The 18,808-nt window shown below is 43.1% G+C and overlaps 1 protein-coding gene across 1 annotated transcript in view; it reads right to left on the reverse strand.

The window, feature by feature from the left end:
- Window positions 1-18,808, reverse strand: part of TM2D1 (TM2 domain containing 1) — a 728,199-nt gene that overhangs the window by 292,818 nt on the left and 416,573 nt on the right. Inside the window, exon 5 of the mRNA XM_044085534.1 lies at window positions 10,656-10,729. Within this exon, the coding sequence (XP_043941469.1) occupies window positions 10,656-10,729 (74 nt within the window). The remainder of the gene's footprint in view (window positions 1-10,655; window positions 10,730-18,808) is intronic.

Genomic DNA, 18,808 nt, shown 5'->3' on the forward strand with positions numbered 1-18,808 from the left:
CAAAGACTTGCCTTTACTATCCAAAGTTTTTTTACGTTTTCATAAGCGGTTCTGAAGTCGGATCCAAAGAGGTCTGAGAAGAACTGGGTTGTTCAGAATGCCTTTTTCAGACTTTTTTTTATCTGACTTGGAGGTTTGAGCTCCAATAAGCAATTCTCCAAAGGCTGAAGGAAGAAGGTCCTTGAGAATAAGTTTATTTTTCCTGCCTACCAATGTGCTAGGATTGAATGCTTTACAAATGGAACAGGAAGACCACAAATGGTCAGGACTCAAGCAGTAAACACACAGATCATGGGCATATGACAATGGAATTTTATGCCAACATTTGTCACACTTTTTAAAAACCTGACTGTTTATGCACAATTTTAAACTAGATACAGTGGGAAAATCCCACTTTAAAGAAAAAAAGGAACTTTTTTTGATACAGTAATGATAGGAGGAAAAGGATACCGATAATGGTATTATGAGAATCAAAACTGGTACGAAGTAGATTATCAACAACAGTAAACAAAGACTATCAAACAGTAAGAAAGGGAAAAGGGTTAATCACAAAGATTTACATTAAATAGGTGGGTAAATGGAGAATAAAGAGAAACTTGTCGAAAAATGAAGGAAGTATATCTAGCAAGATAACTTATCCTTTAAGTAAACACCTCAGAGCTGCAGCGACCACATCTGTACACAATGGCAGTGAATAAGATCTGGGGAAAGAGGGGGACTGCTATACTGTGGGTAAGGGAGGAGCTTGAGAGCTTGTAGTATCCACGAGCTGTAAAAGAGCGGCTAAGCCAGATCAGACTCGAACCCATATGTTGAGGAATGAATGAAAATTGACATCATCAGATCAATTACTTAAGTTACCAGGGCCCTACGCTGAGCTCTGACTGAAGTTGTCACTTTTGATGCCAGGCTCAAGTCAAAAGGAGGAGCAAGTTATGTGACTATGATTTCTAGGATGTGAACCATATGCACTGCAATGTGACATCACAAATTTAGGCTGCTAACAACCTGCACTAATATCTACTCAGAACCAACAATAGGTGCATACACAGTCGAAGTGTACCTGAAATACCAAGTAGCTGGAGCTCATATGCCCATGAAGTTGCTACAGTTCCTTCACAGTGGTACGGAGTTACTTATAATGATTGGTACACTTGCACAGATGGGCTTTAATGCAGTTCATGCAGCAATGTATCAACAATCCCCATTTGCATAAGAACTATGTAAATTTAAAGTTTACTAAAACTGAGTGCCCAAGCTCCACTAGTATGCATCTCTATGTAAATGTTTATGGAAAACCAAAAGTTTAAATTAAGTACAGTTGGGATTAGAGCATAAGGAGTAGGTTCTTAACACTACAGTCTAAGTTGAAATTTTCAGGATCAATTTCAAAACTACTGGTAAAGTGAAACTGCTGTTACAATTATTTAATTACAAAGTATCCTGGCATTATTGGGTTTTAAAGAACAAAGTTTTTCCAATATTATTTATTGCACTTTTAAAATAATGCATTTAATTACTAGTTTCTGGTACTGGACAATGGCAAAACTCAGGACCAAAGTGACACATTTATTTCATTTTGCCATCTAAACCATCTTACACAAACATGTGGCACAGATCATCACTATTTTTACTGCCCATATGCAGTTTTTGGTCATGTATACCATCACATGGTCAATAATAATTCGAAATGTTTCCTTACCTGGTACTTAATCAGTATCAGATTTAGACACACCACAGAAGCAGACCGTGCATGGTAAGTGTAGACATTATACCTGTGTTATTAATGTCTTCTGTTTAGAATGCCCAAACTAACTCAAATAGTTATTTACTGTTTCGCACATGCAGCACCACAAAGGATCAAATGCTCTGGTGCACCACAGCAGACTTAGACTGTTAATGAAATGGCTGTCAGCAATGATGATTTTACTGTCATAGGCATGGCACAGCCTGAAGACAGTGACACACAATTTCAAAGTGTCCTGGTAGGCCCATTACGTCCAAGATTGATAACACCATAATCACTGAAGAAGACTCTTGCATACTGAATCAGGAGGAAATGCAATTAATAGAAACGGGTGGGAGGAACCACCTCATGGCTCAACATCTTTCTTACAGACAGCTTGAACTTCTGGAGGACGTCACATCTGAGGTTCCACCACCTGCTGTACAGCCAAGCCTTCACACAGAGGGCCCAACAAAAAACATTATCATAGTTTGCTGCAGAGACGCACAAGGTCTTGCCTGCACACCAGATGTGCCATAACATAGTTCAGGCTCAGGTTACTGCCACTGGGAGTAAAGGTAGAGATGTCTGGATTGCTACAGGGTATACATAAGAAAATTCATCAGTTCATGGGAATGGTGGATGCCAAGGATAATGCAATGATGATTCTCATGCAAAATTTTGGCTGCACACAAGTCTTCCACGTCAGCATCTATCCGCACACTAGTGAAGACTTACCTGACATACATTGGAGACAGCTCCTGGATATGGCAAACAGAGTATCCACATATGTGGTAGACAAGTATGCCAGGCACCATGTGTCCCAACAAGCTGTTGAAGGCATGCATGCGGAATCCACCAAATGAGCAGTTAGGCCTCTTCAGACTTTCACATAATGAGATAGAACTCGAGTTGAGGCCCAAGCACTGTTTCATCAATAACAGCTCGCCTGCTTCTAGCAGATCTCATCCATCACAGCAACTGAGCCTCATGCACACATGGTAGCAATTTGTAATCATCTATAAGACCATCACAGACACTACAATTAGAGGACATTGTCTGACAGCTGAAATCTGACAACTTCAGTTACTGTAATACATACCTCACCTAATAAGAAAGCAAAGAAATGACAGAAAAAGCACAGTAACAGCAAAACAACTATGCTGGAAACAACTATAGTTACCTTCATACTGGAAGAGAGTTAACAATTAAAAAAAAAAGAAAAAAGAAAAAAGAAAAAAAATCATACCTGTTACATAAGGGAAAAACATTTGTGACTGCAGTATCACTGACATTAGTATTACCAACCACAAGCATAGTCATTACCAACAACAATTCAGTTACTTAGCATTTATTAGTGCAATTACTTCATTTCCTCTATGGTTTTCTCCCTCACCCTGCTGGCATAACTTACACTTGCACCGCTGATCACTAATCAATGCAAATGTCATCTGCTCTATTTGCATGTATATGGCCAGTGCCATGGCATAGAAGCATAAAGCCTTAACTTCCCAGGCGACCTGGATTTGATTAGCAGTTCGGGCACCAGAGACTCTGGCAGGAAGGGACAGATGTGCCCATTCAAGGGTAGAGTATTCCTCAAACAGCCTTCCTGAGAGGTGAGTCATCCAAAAAGGGGAGTAGCTCTCAGACATAATGCAAAGGCAGGGAAATAACAGTAAGCAATAGCAACTCTCCTATGCAGCAGAAGCAACTGTCATCACCACCCATCAAGACACCATTAAGATCCACACTGGCCCCAGATCACACTAAGAAGTCTGTGAGAGGAAGGAAAAGGAACAGCAGCAGGTACAGTCAGTGATGGAAGAGGGTACTGAGATAGCCAGAATGAATGAATGAAGCAGAGATGCAGGGGGGTAGAACACATTTGTGTATATGTGGAGAGATGTTAGATGCACAGTGTCAGTTAACCAACAAGGTCCCAGCCCCCCCTCCCCCCAAATTATCCAGGCAACAGAAATGGACTATGAGTGGGTTGAACACTCGCTCAATGTCCTTCTATGACTGACTAGGTGGTATTAATGTTTAATGTATTAATGTACACCTCTACAGCTCCTGCAGGTTGCAGACTGCAGTCATTAGCCAAGGTTCAAGTGAGTAGCCTGTATTACCTGGAAAACATAACAGAGAGGGGTGTGCATGATGAAAGGATAGTTAGCCATTACTACCTAATCTCCCTGAATAGATAAATAGCTATGAGAAACCATATTATATGGTGCGTACTTACCAATTAGATGACCATGAGGAATCCTACCATACAAAAGTGGCAATTTAGTGAACTTGCATGCCACAAGTGGGAATCTTGGGTACTGCCAGGATTGCTGGGCTGACATGTTGGTAATGTAGTCATGTGTACATCACAAACTACATGGCAGATGACTGAAAGGTAATCTTTCCACTGCAGCAGCTCAAAGCTCTTGATCCAAATGTGGCTTTTATAGCCGGATGGGTGCAATCTACCACACCAAACACTTCAAGAACACCACTCATGGTATCAATGGTAAATAGGTATTCTCACTTACATGGGCTGAGAGTACACTGAAGAACTGCTGCAGTATCCTTGAGGCAGAAAACCTGTGAAATACCAGTATCCCCCTATCTGTCTCTGAAAAGGACCATGCGGCAAATATAGTAAGGTCTACACACACACACACACACATATATATATATATATATATATATATATATATGTATTATATATATATATATATACACAATATATATTATATATATATATATATATATATATATATATATATATATATATATATATATATATATATATACACATACATACACACATACACACACACCTTGACACCAACAGGAACAGGAAGCCATATATTCTCAAAGTCCCAGGTTTTGGGAAAGTAAAGTTGTGTACACTTCCCATAAATGTAGATGCTCGAGTGCATTCACTGTTGCAGTCATCTCATTTGGGTTATCCCTACCAGGGTAGACCTCGGCCAGCCCAAATATCAGAGGCTTAGTATTTCTGCGTCGGTTGCTATCACTTGAGGACTGACGTCAGGTTGTCAATAATATAAAGTAAGGCAGCTGACGCCATTACATCAGTTTTTCTTGCCCTAACCTGTCAGGAGCTCCCAAAGTAGGAGGCCAGGTTCTGGTGGAAGTACCCCACCAGTGGAAAATAAATAAATACCAATATGTCCCTTGTAAGGAAATAAGAAAATAAAGGGGATGGAGTGAGGGAAACCAGGACTGTAACAGTGAATACACTCGAACATCTACATTTATGGTAAGTGTACACAACTGTACAATGTTCTTCGTGTTTCACTGTTGCAGTCATCACATTTGGATAGGTTCCCAAAACTGAGGAAATGGGTGGAAGCAGTCAAGGAAACTAGGGGCTGGCTAGCATGCCCTGCAAGACTGAAGTGGCAAACTCTGCCCTGGATTTGGAGAAGAAAGGCAGGTGGTAATGCTTGGTAAAAGGTCCAGGTGGTAGCCTCAAGGATGTCCTTGGTGGGGACTCCTCTTAAGAAAGCTGCAGAGGTGGAGGCTGCTCTGGTGGAGTGTGTCCTGACCCTCTTGGGGGGAGGCTTTCCATGCTGTTTGTAGCAGAAATGGATGCAGTGTGCTATCCATTTGGAAATGGTTTGCTTGGAGATGGCTTTGCCCTCTACCCCTGTAGCAAAGCTAACCAGCAATTGATCAGATTTTCTGAAGGATTTAGTCCTATCTAGATAGAATCTGAGCTGTCTGTACACATCTAGAGAGAGTGAAGAATCCTTTTCCCCCTTGGTCTGGGGATTAGGAAAGAAGGTGGGCAGATGAATGGACTGGTTGAGAGCCACACTGGACACCACCTTGGGCATGAAAGATGGGTTAGTTCTGAGGGATACCCTGTCTGTATGGAAGATGAAGGGTTCCACAGCCATGAGTGCTTGCAGCTCGGAGACTCTTCTGGCTGAAGTGATGTCTAGAAGGAAAGCTGCCTTCCAGGAGATAAATTTTAGCTCTGCAGAAGAAGTTGGTTCGAAAGGGGGCAGGGTGAGCTTTTCCAAGACAAAGCTAAGGTCCCAAGCTGGTATTGGTGCCTTTCTGGGGGACCTCAAGTTGGTAGCCCCTCTGAGGAACTGTTTGATCAAAGGGTGTGCGAAAAGGGGCTGCTCAGTGGGAAAAAGAGCAGAAATAGCAGAGGCATGAATTTTTATAGAGAAAGAGAGACCACTGTGTAGTAGGTCAGGATGACAAGGATGGACGACTGTGCCATATTGGCTCCCTTAGCCTGGATACAGGTGCATAACCTTTTCCAGTTATCTGCATAAGACTTGCTGGTGCTAGGATGTCTAGCCTCTCGGATAACATCCAGAACTTGTTTACTTAGAATGGCAGATTGGTTCGGGGTTGGGGAATAAGACAAGCTGCCAAACTGAGTATCTGCAATTTGGGATGCATAAATCCCCCTTCCCTCTGGGACAGGAGGTTTGGAATCTGAGGCAGATGCCATGGAGGCAGTGGGGACAGGCTGCGCAGCAAGAGGTACCAGTGTTGTTGTGGCCAGTCTGGAGCTATAAGAATGGTCCTTGGTTATTCCTCCCTTAGTTTGAGCAGTACCCTGGGGATGAGAGGTAGGGGAGGAAAGGCATAGACTGATAGACTGACCCAGGGGAAGAACAGGGCACCCACTTTCCAAGCCATGCAGTGATGCTCCCTGGTGCAGAATTTTCTGAGCTGATGGTTGGTGTGGGAGGCAAAGAGGTTGACCTTCGGGGTTCCCCAATTCTGAGTTATTACGGTGTAGGTACTTCTGTTGAGTTGCCACTCATGTGGGTCCAGAAGGTTACTGCTTAATTGCTCTGCCAGAGAGTTGAGAGAGCCTGGAAGGAATTGTGCTAACATGTGTAGTTGCATGGAAGAGGCTGTGAGCCAAAGGGTCATGGCCATCCTGCATAAAGGGTAGTGGTGAGTCCCTCCCTGCTTGCTGATGTACCACATCACAGTGGTGTTTGTCTGTTTTGATCAGGAGAACCCCTAGAGAGAGAATGGGTTTGAAAGCTATCAAGGCATGCTGCACAGCCATCATCTCTTTTTGACTGATGTGCAGAGGGATTTCCTGAGGGCTCCATTGGCCCTGTATGCACCTGCTGTCCACGTGTTCAGCCCAAGTGTAGTCTGATGCATCTGTAGTGAGGGTCTGGGTGGCTGGGGGTGGGGAGAAGGGCAGTCCTTTGTTATGGGAGCAGGCTGCTTCCCACCAACGAAATTCCTTTCTGAGGCAAGGAATTATAGGTAAAATAGTTTCCAGGTCTTGACAGTGTTGACACCAAAGGCTCTTTAGGTACCATTGAAGTTTCCTCATGTGCAGTCTGGCACATGGAATGAGTAGTAAAGAAGATGCCATGAAGCCCAGAGCTTGCAGGACCTTCCCTACAGATAGCTGGAGCCTGGTGGCTAGTTGAGAGTAGGTTGTCAGGAAAATCTGTTTCTCTGGTATAAGGAATGCCATCTGGGATGCTGTGTCCAGACTTGTTCCCAGAAAGATTATCCTTTGGGTGGGCACTTGTTTGGATTTCTTTTCGTTGACAAAGGCCATGTGCTTGAGCAGCCTTTCCTGGCTGTCTACCTGAATAAGGCAATCATCTAAGTATGGGTAAATCTGAATATTTCTTTGTCTGCAAAAGGCAATGGCCGGAGCCAGGCATTTTGCAAAAACTCGGAGCAGTAGATAAGCCAAAGGGAAGCAAAGAGAACTGAAAGTGTTGAGATCCTGCCCTGAAGCGGAGACATTTCCTGCATGATTCCCTGATAGGAATGTAGAGGTAGGCCTCTTTTAGATCTACGGTGGCTAACCAAGCGTCCTTGGAGAGCATGGGTAGCAGCTGCTGAAGGGTGAGCATTTTGATTTTTGGGATCACCAGGAAGGTGTTTAGAATTGATAGAGGATGGGATGCCATGTGCCCTCTTTTCTGGGCACCAGAAATAGTCTGGAGTAGAAGCCTTGGCCTATCTGTTCTACAGGAACGTGCTCTACTGCTCTCATAGAGAAAAGGGAAAGGATTTGCTTTTGAACCTTTGCCCACTGATTTGGTGGTAGATCTGGGAACCCTTTTGGGGTTGGAGGGGTATGGAAGGAAAATTTGTATCCCTGAGATACAATGTTCAGAACCCATTGGTCCTTGGTTATGGTGGCCCAGGTGCTTGAGTGAAATGAGAGTTTTCCTCCTAGGTTAAGTGAAGGTGGGCAGAGGGGGGAAGAGGAGGAGGTGGAGGTGAGACATTGTGAGTTCTTACCATAAGGGGGTGGCTTAGAACTCCATTGTTTTGAAGTGGATGCTGTCCACTGGTTAGATCTCTGCATTCCCTAGGGCTGCTGTCTGGGGGGGGGGGGTGTCTGCTTCCATGGGACCTAGGCTGGGCTGGTTTATTCGGAGCAGGAAAGAACCAGTGTTTGGAGGGACAATGCCTGCTGAACCTAGGTGGCTGGACTTGTAAGAAATCCTTAACTGTTTGCATAGATTTTGCTTTTTCTTCCATCTTTTTTTAAGACCTCTTCTGCCTTAGTGTCAAATAAGTTATCTTTGTGCAAGGGGGCATCCAACAATTTAGATTTGACATGGTCTGGCAGGGGTTGTTCCTTAACCTATGCATGTCTTCTAATGACAGATCCAGTGACTGCATTGTGGTTTTGATGCCCTAGAAGCATCTTGTAGGGCAGCAAAGTGAGTTTAGTTACTTGGCTTGCAGATTGCATTAATTCTTGCAAATCTTTAGATTCTGCCCAAGCAGGAAGGGAATACATTTTCTGTTTAAGGAGTTCCAGGGTATGTTGCTGAAATTTCAGCATAGGGAACTGACAATTTAGTGCCCTGATAGCAAGAGTAGCTGAGGTGTATACTTTTTTACCCCATCTGTCCAATTCTGTCTGATGGTGTGGGATTCTTAGCAGAGGTTGCTTTAATCCCTTTTGGCCCTTGAGAAATGGCCTCAGGGTCAGCTGTTGGATTTTTAAAAAGATATTTGTGAAAGTCAGGGACTCTACAGTACCTGTCTGGTTTTCTGAGAGCAGAAGGTAGATCGTTCAGAGTCAAGCTGGATTCAAGGAAAACATCATTCGCAACATTCAGGACTGGGGGGATGGCCAAGGTTCTGTGTTGCGGAAGATCTAAGAATTCCCTGAGTCTCTTTTTAGACTGAGGGTAGTCCTTACTCCCTCATTAGAAATGCTCCCTTAAAGTATGCAGGATTTTCCCAAAGGAAAAATCCTCTGGGGGAGAGGCTGAAGGAATGCATTCCTCTGCATCACAATCCTCATAAGTGGAGAGAGGTTGCATGTCTTTACAGTCAGATGCATCAGATTCATCTCACTCTTCTTCAGATAGAACTACAGGGGACAGATCTATTTTCCTTTTTGACGGGGGGTAGCTTGGCTTCCCCTGATCAGCATGATAAGGTCTTCTACCATTTTAAGCATTTGAGACTGAGGCAAGGTAGCAGGCTCCCAAGAGTGGGTTGTCGGTTTCTTGGGTATGGTTCGAACCCTGGGCCTAAGAAACTCGGTTGTTTTTGAAAGAACGGCAGTCACGAAAGAAGACTTCGGTTTGTGTCGAGATTCGGTAGTGCGAAGGACTTCTCCGGAAGCCGGTGCCTGCTTAGCGGCTCCGAACTCATCCGAGGTAGAGATGACCACAGGATCCTTAGTCGAAGCAACCTACGAATCAAGAGAAGTGGACATCAGGGGCTGCAAAGGCTCCTCACTGAGTACCTGAGAACTGACGACTAGCTTAACGGAAGCATCATCAGTAGGCTTGGGCCTGTGCAGTCTCTGTCTTTATCTTGACATTTTTTTTGGAAGATCTGCTGTCGGATGGCTTACTGAAACCATATCGGAATTTGAAGACTGTAAACAAAAATATCTGGCTACAATAAGGGCCCAACGATGGATAGTTCTGGCGTTGAACAAACACAGAAGCGACAACAGGGGACATTGTGGTCTGGGCCTAAACAAGTGATGCAGTAAGACTGGAAGTCTCGGTGTAGTATTTGCTCTCCACAGGCGAGACACTTGTTAACTTTTTCTGACATCGGTTAGTGCAAGAAAAAAGGATCCCCAATGGGGATTTAGCTTTAAAAGACTTCAACTTCAATTCGGAGATGAAAACTCAGGTAGCGGCCAACCGGCACTCATGCGAACTGCTTCTGCTTCGGGCTCCACGGCAAGAGAGACTGTTGTAATGGCGTCAGCTGCCTTACTTTATACTACTGATGACCTGACGTCAGTCCTCAAGTGACAGCAACCAACGCAGAAATACTAAGCCTCTGGCGCCCTGGCAGAGATAACCCAAATGTGGTGACTGCAACAGTGAAACACGAAGAACATCTACAAGTTCACCTAATCTCTTATGATCTCCCTGTCCATTAAATCTATCAAGCAATTCTTGCTCTGCAAAGTTTAAGTGAGTTTTCTCTGACTGAATGCTCTTCCCTAAGGCCACACAGCAATGCTCAGTGCAATGTTTTTTTTTTTTTTTTTTTTTTTTGCAACGGAGACAAAGCTCAAAGCAGGATACAGTAAGGATAGCAACAACAAAAACAAGCATCTTCACTGATTGTAAAGTCACTAGCCAGCTTTGCTACCTTTCTGACCTTTTCTCTTGAATAGTTTAAAAGTTTAAGCACAACTATCTAATAAAGTCTTGTCTGATCACATTAAGTTTATTTCATACTACAATAACAAAACCATACTATGCAAAAAAGCAAGTTCAATCTAATCAAAGCTTCACACAAACATGTAATAATCCACAACAGAAAATATCAACAGTAGTTCTGCCTATTTCATATTTATATTAAATGGAACTATCTTTTACAATAAATACTTATGTAATGCTATTCTAAAAATAAACTGCATGAAAGTACACGTCCCAGTCCAATGGCATTAACTTACTTGCACGGAGATGAAAATGAAGTCAATCAACCATCCAATCCCACAAAAGCCAACCGTGCAAAACTTTAGTAAACCTAAATTAAATAAAGGAAAACAGTTAGATATGATGGAAGCTATATTTCACACAGCAATCTATAACAGAACAGTCCACTGTCATACACAGTAGGAATGTTATATTACTTACTGAAGATCCAAAAACGTAATTTCCTGTTTCTGTGCAAAGACTCATAAAACATTACCTGGCACTCATGAGCAGCAATGTAGATCTTGGTGTGCTGCTGAGTAGCTTTCATTGTGAATAATGCTAGCATTTTGCTAATGGCACAAAAGGCATGCATTCAATATACAAAAAATGGATAATAATGAAAACTTAAATGTAAAGAGCCACAATCATTTTATGTGAAATAGTAAATATGAAAACCATGTTTTAAAACTTAATTCCAGCACAGCAGGTCCTATACTCAAGGTGACAATTCAATTAGCAATCCTGGTATTAAATGCTCCAAGCAGGTTAGCATTGTTGGAACCGATGGGCTATCCCCTTGCTTGTTCAATGCTAGAGAAGGGGTGGAACTAATTTGGTATTAAAAGAGGGGTTTTGTGTGTGGGGTGAGGGGCTGGATTCTGAACTCCTTTTCAGGTCTACGTTGCTACTGCTGAACAGAGGGTGATGGCAAACCCTCCCTTGAATGGACATATATGGTATCATGTGTGTCAACATATAAAACAACATCACTATGAATCCACAACCCTCGTACAAAACTGACAAGTATATTAAAAAAAAATATATATATATATATATATTCATGGATGACCATAGATAATAGCCTTAAGTTCATGTGGCTCTACTACCACACCCCTCCAAGCTGGGTAAGTGGTACATGAGGGCTGTCGCCTGTAGTGTCTGAAGTTAAGTGAAAAGGTTAGAGGTGAAAGCACAAGGTTACATGGACAAAGCTTACCCAAAGAAATAGAACTGCAGAGGAAAACCTGTGACAATGTTGAAAAGGATTTCCAGATTGCTCTAACAGTGGCTGATATCATCCAAGGTGCACAACTTTACTCTCAGTTTTCTAAAGAGATGCTAAAGTTGCAGTAAAGATCCCATCTACAGTACATTCACCCTTCAAAGAGAACCGGCTATAGGTGCCACTTTCCTGCCTTGTTATTGGTTTACTTTGAACACATTATCTAAATAAAAACTGTGTAGACCATTGGTGGAATTATAACTGCGGTGTAAATGTGTAAAATGTTCCCAATTTGTGATGATCTTCCACTATGAATTTAAGGCCCTGTTAAAATCTTTCTAAACTGTCTTGGATTATAAGATCATATTAAGTTGAACATCTTAAATAACAACTTTGCCCATTCTGCATTACCTAGAGTCTTGGTACCACTTTCATGTGATGTTTCTTTGTTTTATCATCTTGAATGCATATTATATACTGGTAAACACAGGTCACCAGATATGAACAGTCCTTTACAACTTACCTGGCTTCAACGTACATGCTCTCAAAATGTTCTTTTACTTCAGTTTCTATTTGATGCTTAAATCCCTTTGCCACCACCACCACCACATTCCTGGGAAAAACTCTGTGTATGCCAGTTTTCCCATCCTTTCTTTGGGAATGGACACCAGAAAAAATGTTGCTAAAGATAAGGTGCTTTTGCCTGTTAAGGCAACAGAGGGAAGTGTTGTTTTTCAGTAAGTAATCACAAACTGTAACACATTGCACTTAAGTTACCTGGCACTTGCTCGCTAAAGCAATTATATAAGTCAGCACTAAAAATTAAAAGCACTACACCCTCACTTCCCCACTGGCCCTTGTTTTCAATTAAGGAATTCCCAATATTATTCCAGCATGTCCAAAGTTCAGTTGTCAATCTCCTCTCCGGTGCAGCTGGTGAATCTGGGAATCTTGAGACAATGTTACAACGGCCTCATGTACACAGACAACCCTCTCCTCCTCCCAACAAATTCCAACACATGTGAGAGAGACAACCATATAGCCAAACTGGAGGCTAAGCTCTCTCAACTCAGTACTGGCATAACCAGTCAGAAGGAGAAGGAAACCACACTCACTACAATTCCAGTCTCACATATAGACCTACCACGACAGCAAACCAAACACATAATCACACAAAAACATACTCGGAGGCTCTAAATAAAGATCTGCCTAAGCAGCAGAGACCTCCAAAGCAGACACCCAAGCAACCGCTACCCCAAAACAAAACACGTGCAACACATATTTCACAAAGCCAGTGTGCCGAACAGCCACAGCCCTTAAGACTAAACAACACACCTGATACACTTGTAATAGGGGACTCTATCGTCAGGCACACTGACGTCCCGCTCACCAGGCTGAACAAGGAGAAGGTCACGGTGAGCAGCCTGTCGGGCGCTAGGATCCGCCACAACACAAGCACTCAGGTCACTCCAAGGCAAGTACAAATATGACTCAGTCATTGTCCATGCTGGTGTGAATGACCCGAGACGTACCTCCCTGGACTACATGAAAAGAGACATAAAGGAGCTCTCTGAGCATGTAGCCCAGGCTGGTATAACCCTGACCTTGAGTAGCATCTTACCCTCACCAAGAATTGTGCCACAATATGAAGACAAGATGATCAATTTCAACAATTGGCTTAAGTACTGGTGTCATTCAAAGGGGATCCAATGCCTGCCAGCTTGGGATGATATGCTCGACAAGCCACAATGCTTCGCTAGGGACGGCTTGCACCTGTCACCCCTGGGCTTTCGGATATTGGCAAAGGCTCTTGCTATCCCCATAGTGCCTTTTTTAGGCAAGGCTCAAAAGACAAACCCACCTCCATAGGTATCACAAGGGACAAGAAACTAAGAGTACTGCTACTCAATGCCAGAAGTCTAAACCTCAAGATGCATGGACTCTAAACTCTCCTTAGCATGGAGAACATCGATATCTGTGCAGTAACAGAAACCTGGTTCAGGGCTCCAGAGAGAACCCCAGCACTACCAGGTTATACCTCATACCATGCTTTTCGGCCCCAAAACTTAGACCAAACCACAAAAGGAGGGGGAGTATCGATATTCATCAAAGATACCCACACCTCCAGGTTGGTGGCAAAGCATGAAGCAACAGAGACTATCCATGTGCAACTAACAGTGGGTAAAACTGCCTTCCAGTTTATAGCCTGCTACAGACCACCCTCCCAAACCCAGGAACCCCACTCGGCCTTTCTGAGAACACTGGAAAATATGAAGGTCTCTCCAAACACCATTATATTGGGCAACTTCAACTACCCAAACATAGACTGGGAGCATTACTCTAACTCCAACACCCTAGCCCAAAGGTTCCTAGAATTTATAAACTCAAATGCTATGGAACAACTTGTTACCACTCCCACAAGAGGGGAAAACGTACTGGACCTGATCATCGCCAACATGGAGACTCTATGCTTCAGACCAGAAGTGTATCCCTCACTGGTAAGATCAGACCATAAACTAATCTCACTGGATATTCACATCATGACCCCACCCCATGCCCAGAAAACCACAGTGAAAAACTTCACTAAAGCAAATTTCACACTCCTCAAAACCAAGGTGGAATCCTTCAAAGCCCCCGGGCCTGTGGAAAATACGGCCCAGACCGCAGAATCCTTTATAAACGCATTCTATGAACACCTTCAGGAATGCATGGATGATGCGATCCCAAATAAAACCAAGACCCAATCCTCCAAAGGCAGACGTCCTGTCTGGTGGACCCCAGCCATAAACAAACTATACAACAGAAGGAGGAAGCTACTAAATGACAGAGCAAAATCCCAAAAAGGGAAGGCATCACTGATCAGTATTAGCAAAAAACTACGGGCACTCATAAAATTGTCTAAGGCCAGCTTCGAGAGAAAAATTGCACAGGACAATCACAAGGCTTTCTTTAGTTATGTTAGGAACCTGGGTGGTAATTCCCAGATATGCTCAGAATTAGTCCAAAATGACAAAAAATACACTGAGCCCACAGACATTGCCAACATCCTAGCTGACAGGTTCAACGCAAACTTCTCCCCCCCCCCTCCCCACCAAAATGGCAAATATCTATCCCAGCAGAGTGCTGCCCCCCTGACATCTCAGATGCTCAGGTAAGAGCCGCCCTCTCCAAAGCAAAAAACACAGCATCAATGGGACTAGACGGTGTCCCGGGCTGCATCCTACATGAACTCCAAGAAGAGCTAAACCCAAACATAAAACTACTGTTCAATCTCAGCCTTACTACAGGATATGTGCCCAAAGAGTGGCGTACAGCAACAGTGGTCCCTCTCCATAAAGGTGGTGCCTCAACGGAACCTGGAAACTATCGTCCCATAAGCCTGACTAGCTTGGTCTGCAAAGCTATGGAAAGGATCATCATAGACCTCATAAAGATATTGGGGACCTACAGACACGGGATCCTACCCAGTTCGGCTTTGTTAAGGGCAGATCCTGCCTCTTAAACCTGGTTGATTTCTTTGAAACAGTCGCCAAGGCCATTGACGAGGGGAAGGTGGTCCACACAGCCTACCTGGACCTCGCAAAAGCCTTTGATACAATACCCCACTTGGGCATTATAGATAAGCTCACCAGCTTAAATATAAACCCCTATGTCACTAGATGGATTGCAAACTGGCTCAAGGACAGAACCCACATGGTTAGAATTGCTGGAGCCATGTCAGACTCCAAACCAGTTAACAAGTGGTGTCCCACAAGGCTCAGTCCTGGGACCTCTCTTGTTCGGTATATATTTCTCAGAGGTACAGGCCAACACGGAAGGACTGTGGCTGACCAAGTTCGCAGATGACTGCAAACTGGGTGCCATAATCGACTCTCCAGCAGACACAAGCATCCTCCAAAAGGGCCTCATAGAAACAGACAACTGGTGCCAGAGCCATGGCCTCAAGCTAAATGCCAAAAAGTGTGTAGTCATCCCCTTTGGCAAAAACAAAGTGCCCACAAATTACCACATAGGTGGTAATCCATTAAGTACAGAAGAAGTAATTAGGGCCCTTGGGACCCAAGTTGATAGCAATCTCTCATTTGACAACCACGTGGCCAAAGTGGTTAGAAAAACATTTTATATAGCCCACCTAATCATGAAGGGATTCACATCTAGATCAGGGGAGGTCATCGTGCCTCTTTACTCATCCCTCATCAGGCCCATAATTGAGTACAATGCCCCTATGGGATGTACCTTACCAGACACCTGCAGCAACTGGAAAGACCCCAAAAGTACCTCACCAAGAGGATCAAAGGGCTCAAACAGATGCCATATGCTGCCCGGTTAAATAAACTCCAGCTCTACTCAGTGGCATACCGCCTGTTCAGAGGTGATCTGTGCCTGACGTATAAAGCCATGTCCAACCCGGAATTAATGGACATGCTGCACCTCAGAAAATCCAAATCCCATCGAGCTACGCGCTCGAGAGACTTGAACCTCAGCACTGAAATAAATAGGATATGCTGGAGGGACAGATTCATAACCCAGAGGCTCCCTTCACTCTGGAATAAAATCCCAGTCCAGGTTAGGCAGAGTCCCTCATTGACTCTCTTCAAGAGGAATCTTGATGAATGGATGGGAGATCGTAGGTTTACCCCGGGTATCACTTCTGTGTCACTGTCAGACAGAGGCACAGTATACTAACCTCGAAAAAAGGCATAGCAAAATAAAATTTAAAATGGGTGACGAAAGCCAAACACATTCTGGCTAGGCTTATAAATGCCCTAGGGCAGATAGCCTAGTAGGAACCTATGAACCTAAATTGGCACCATAAACAAGAATGGAAAAAGATTCTGTTCAGATGTTGGAAGGCCCTGAAAATAGTGCATCATATTGCTTCTGCGACTGGACTCAGTTCACAGCCCCTCATTATAAAATACTTCCCCTTCCTACCATCTAACACATTGAGGGTTTTGTGCACCACTCTGAGGTCCACAATATTCACTTGTTCTTTAAATCTAACTACCCCAGACTGATCCAGTGACACTGGTCCTGATATTTGACTGACAGAGGAAACTTGAAAAATCAGACAAGTTAACCTTTTAGATTCCCAACATTTCCATACTCTTCTCTTACTCTGCGAATTTCTACTGAAAGATCTTACTCGCATTAACTACTTGCAGGTTATTTCATTTCCCTGTGTGAGCTCCATCATAAGTATTTCCCTCTAGCTGTGTGTTCTGCAGAGTCATAAAGTAAAAAGTTTACAACAGAATGGCACATGTCTACCTGAAGACAGTTTTAATAAGGGTGTAACAGCAGTTCTTTCAGTTTACTCAAGTATCATCCTTTTTGCCTTACTCTGCAAAGGTTAATTCATAATCCTTCCAGAAACCGAAGGATGTTACTGGAACTGCTAAAACAGAAATTTGGGCTCCTGAATGTATATTATGCATTACAGTTTAAACACAAAGATACTAGGTTGGGAAGAGAACTACAGATGTCTGTTTCAGTTTCCTGGATGGGGAACTGTTGTTAGCACTGAATTGTACAGAAAGATGGAATTAGCAGCACCATGTTCTGGGAAGTGACTATACTTCAAAGTTAGCCTACAGTTTTAAAAATGGAAATTCAGTATAGTTACTGTACTGCATAACAGTCTGCTTTAAAGTATGAAGCTTCACCTGCACTTTCTGATGAAAAGCAGTTTAAACAATGACTAAACCTCTGCAGCTAGGGGGAAGAGTTAAAACTTGCTGTTTTGTTTCCCCAGACGCACTGAAGCTCTGCCAACAAATTAAAATAACTCATTGGCACCCCACAGTGGGCAACAGTGATAGAGCACACAATCATGTGGCTAAACTGCCTACAGCATGTGCAATTTGTGCACACTTGCTGCTGTTTCTCTCAGTTGACCATGCATCATTCATAAGGTATGGCAATTCTGCAAGACAGAATGATATCTTGGCATGTTAAGTTCTGTAATGAGCCAGGACAGAAGCATAAACATTTTTTTTTAAAGCACTGGACTAAACACGTACGGCTGTGCAAGTAAACTTACCACAACAGTAAAGGTTTGAATGATTACTGCTGCAGAAGCCTTAGCTACATGGGTTGCACCCTGCATAGGATACAACAGCTGACCAGCTTCCAAAGCTTCAAGGCACTTACCAGGAACCCAAACCATAAGTAGGTACAAATGAAGAGGAATAAAAAGACAACAAATGAAGATGAATAAAGAGACAGGTTTGCACACCAAGATCTTAACAGCTTTCATGCCAACTGAAAGAGGAAGGCTAAGCCTTGAGGACATTGCTAGGAAACAAAAAATACATGTCCACTCCCTGGCATAAAAACGCAAAAAAAAAAAAAAAAAAAAGCAACAAAAACAAACTACAGGGAAGGAGGGAGGGAGCAGCTACTGCAGCAGTGATAATTCAAACATCTAATATTATGGCAAGTTTACTCGTACAGCTACACTATATTCGTCATGTTGATCATTGCTTTTGTAGCCCAAGCTATACAGGAAGATTACCATAGTTTAGAATAGATAGGAGGCGGAAAGTGAAGTGTCCGTGAGCCATTGCAGAATGATCACAATAAACGTCTCCTAGACCTGGAGAAGGAAACTAGTCTATAGTGCTTTGTAAAAGTATGCACAGAATACCAAGTTTCTTCTTCCAGTTTATTTCTAGAGTCCAACCCTTTTCAAAAAGCCATAGATGCTGCAAGACCCTGGTGGAATGAGTCTTGACCCTACCTAGAATGATTTTGTCGTGGTGAGAACAACAAAAGGTAATAGCCTAAGACAAACATCTGGAGATACATCTGCTTTGACACAGTTTGTCCTTTCTTTTTACCTACGCAAGAAATAAACAACTGATCATAAATTCTGAAAGATTTTGTTCTGTCAAGACAGTACCAGAGTGGTCTGAGAACATCCAAGTTATAAAGTATCTTTTCTTCCTCATTTTTGGGCTTTGGAAAGAAAACAGGGAGACACACATACTGGCTTAAAGTAAACCCGGATACCATTTTAGGCATAAAAGAAGAATTTGTTCTCGAAACACTGTCTCTGTGAAAGATGAGAAAAGGGTGAGCACTGAGCCACCATAAGAGCTTGCAACTCAGATAAACTTCTTGCAGAGGCCAAAGCAAAACTATTATGTATGTTACCTCAAGCCAAATTAGCTGGTTCTAATG

The sequence above is a fragment of the Protopterus annectens genome, chromosome 10.part0 (assembly GCF_019279795.1).
Source record: "Protopterus annectens isolate FY-2018-M chromosome 10.part0, PAN1.0, whole genome shotgun sequence".
In the NCBI taxonomy this organism is placed as follows: domain Eukaryota; kingdom Metazoa; phylum Chordata; order Ceratodontiformes; family Protopteridae; genus Protopterus; species Protopterus annectens.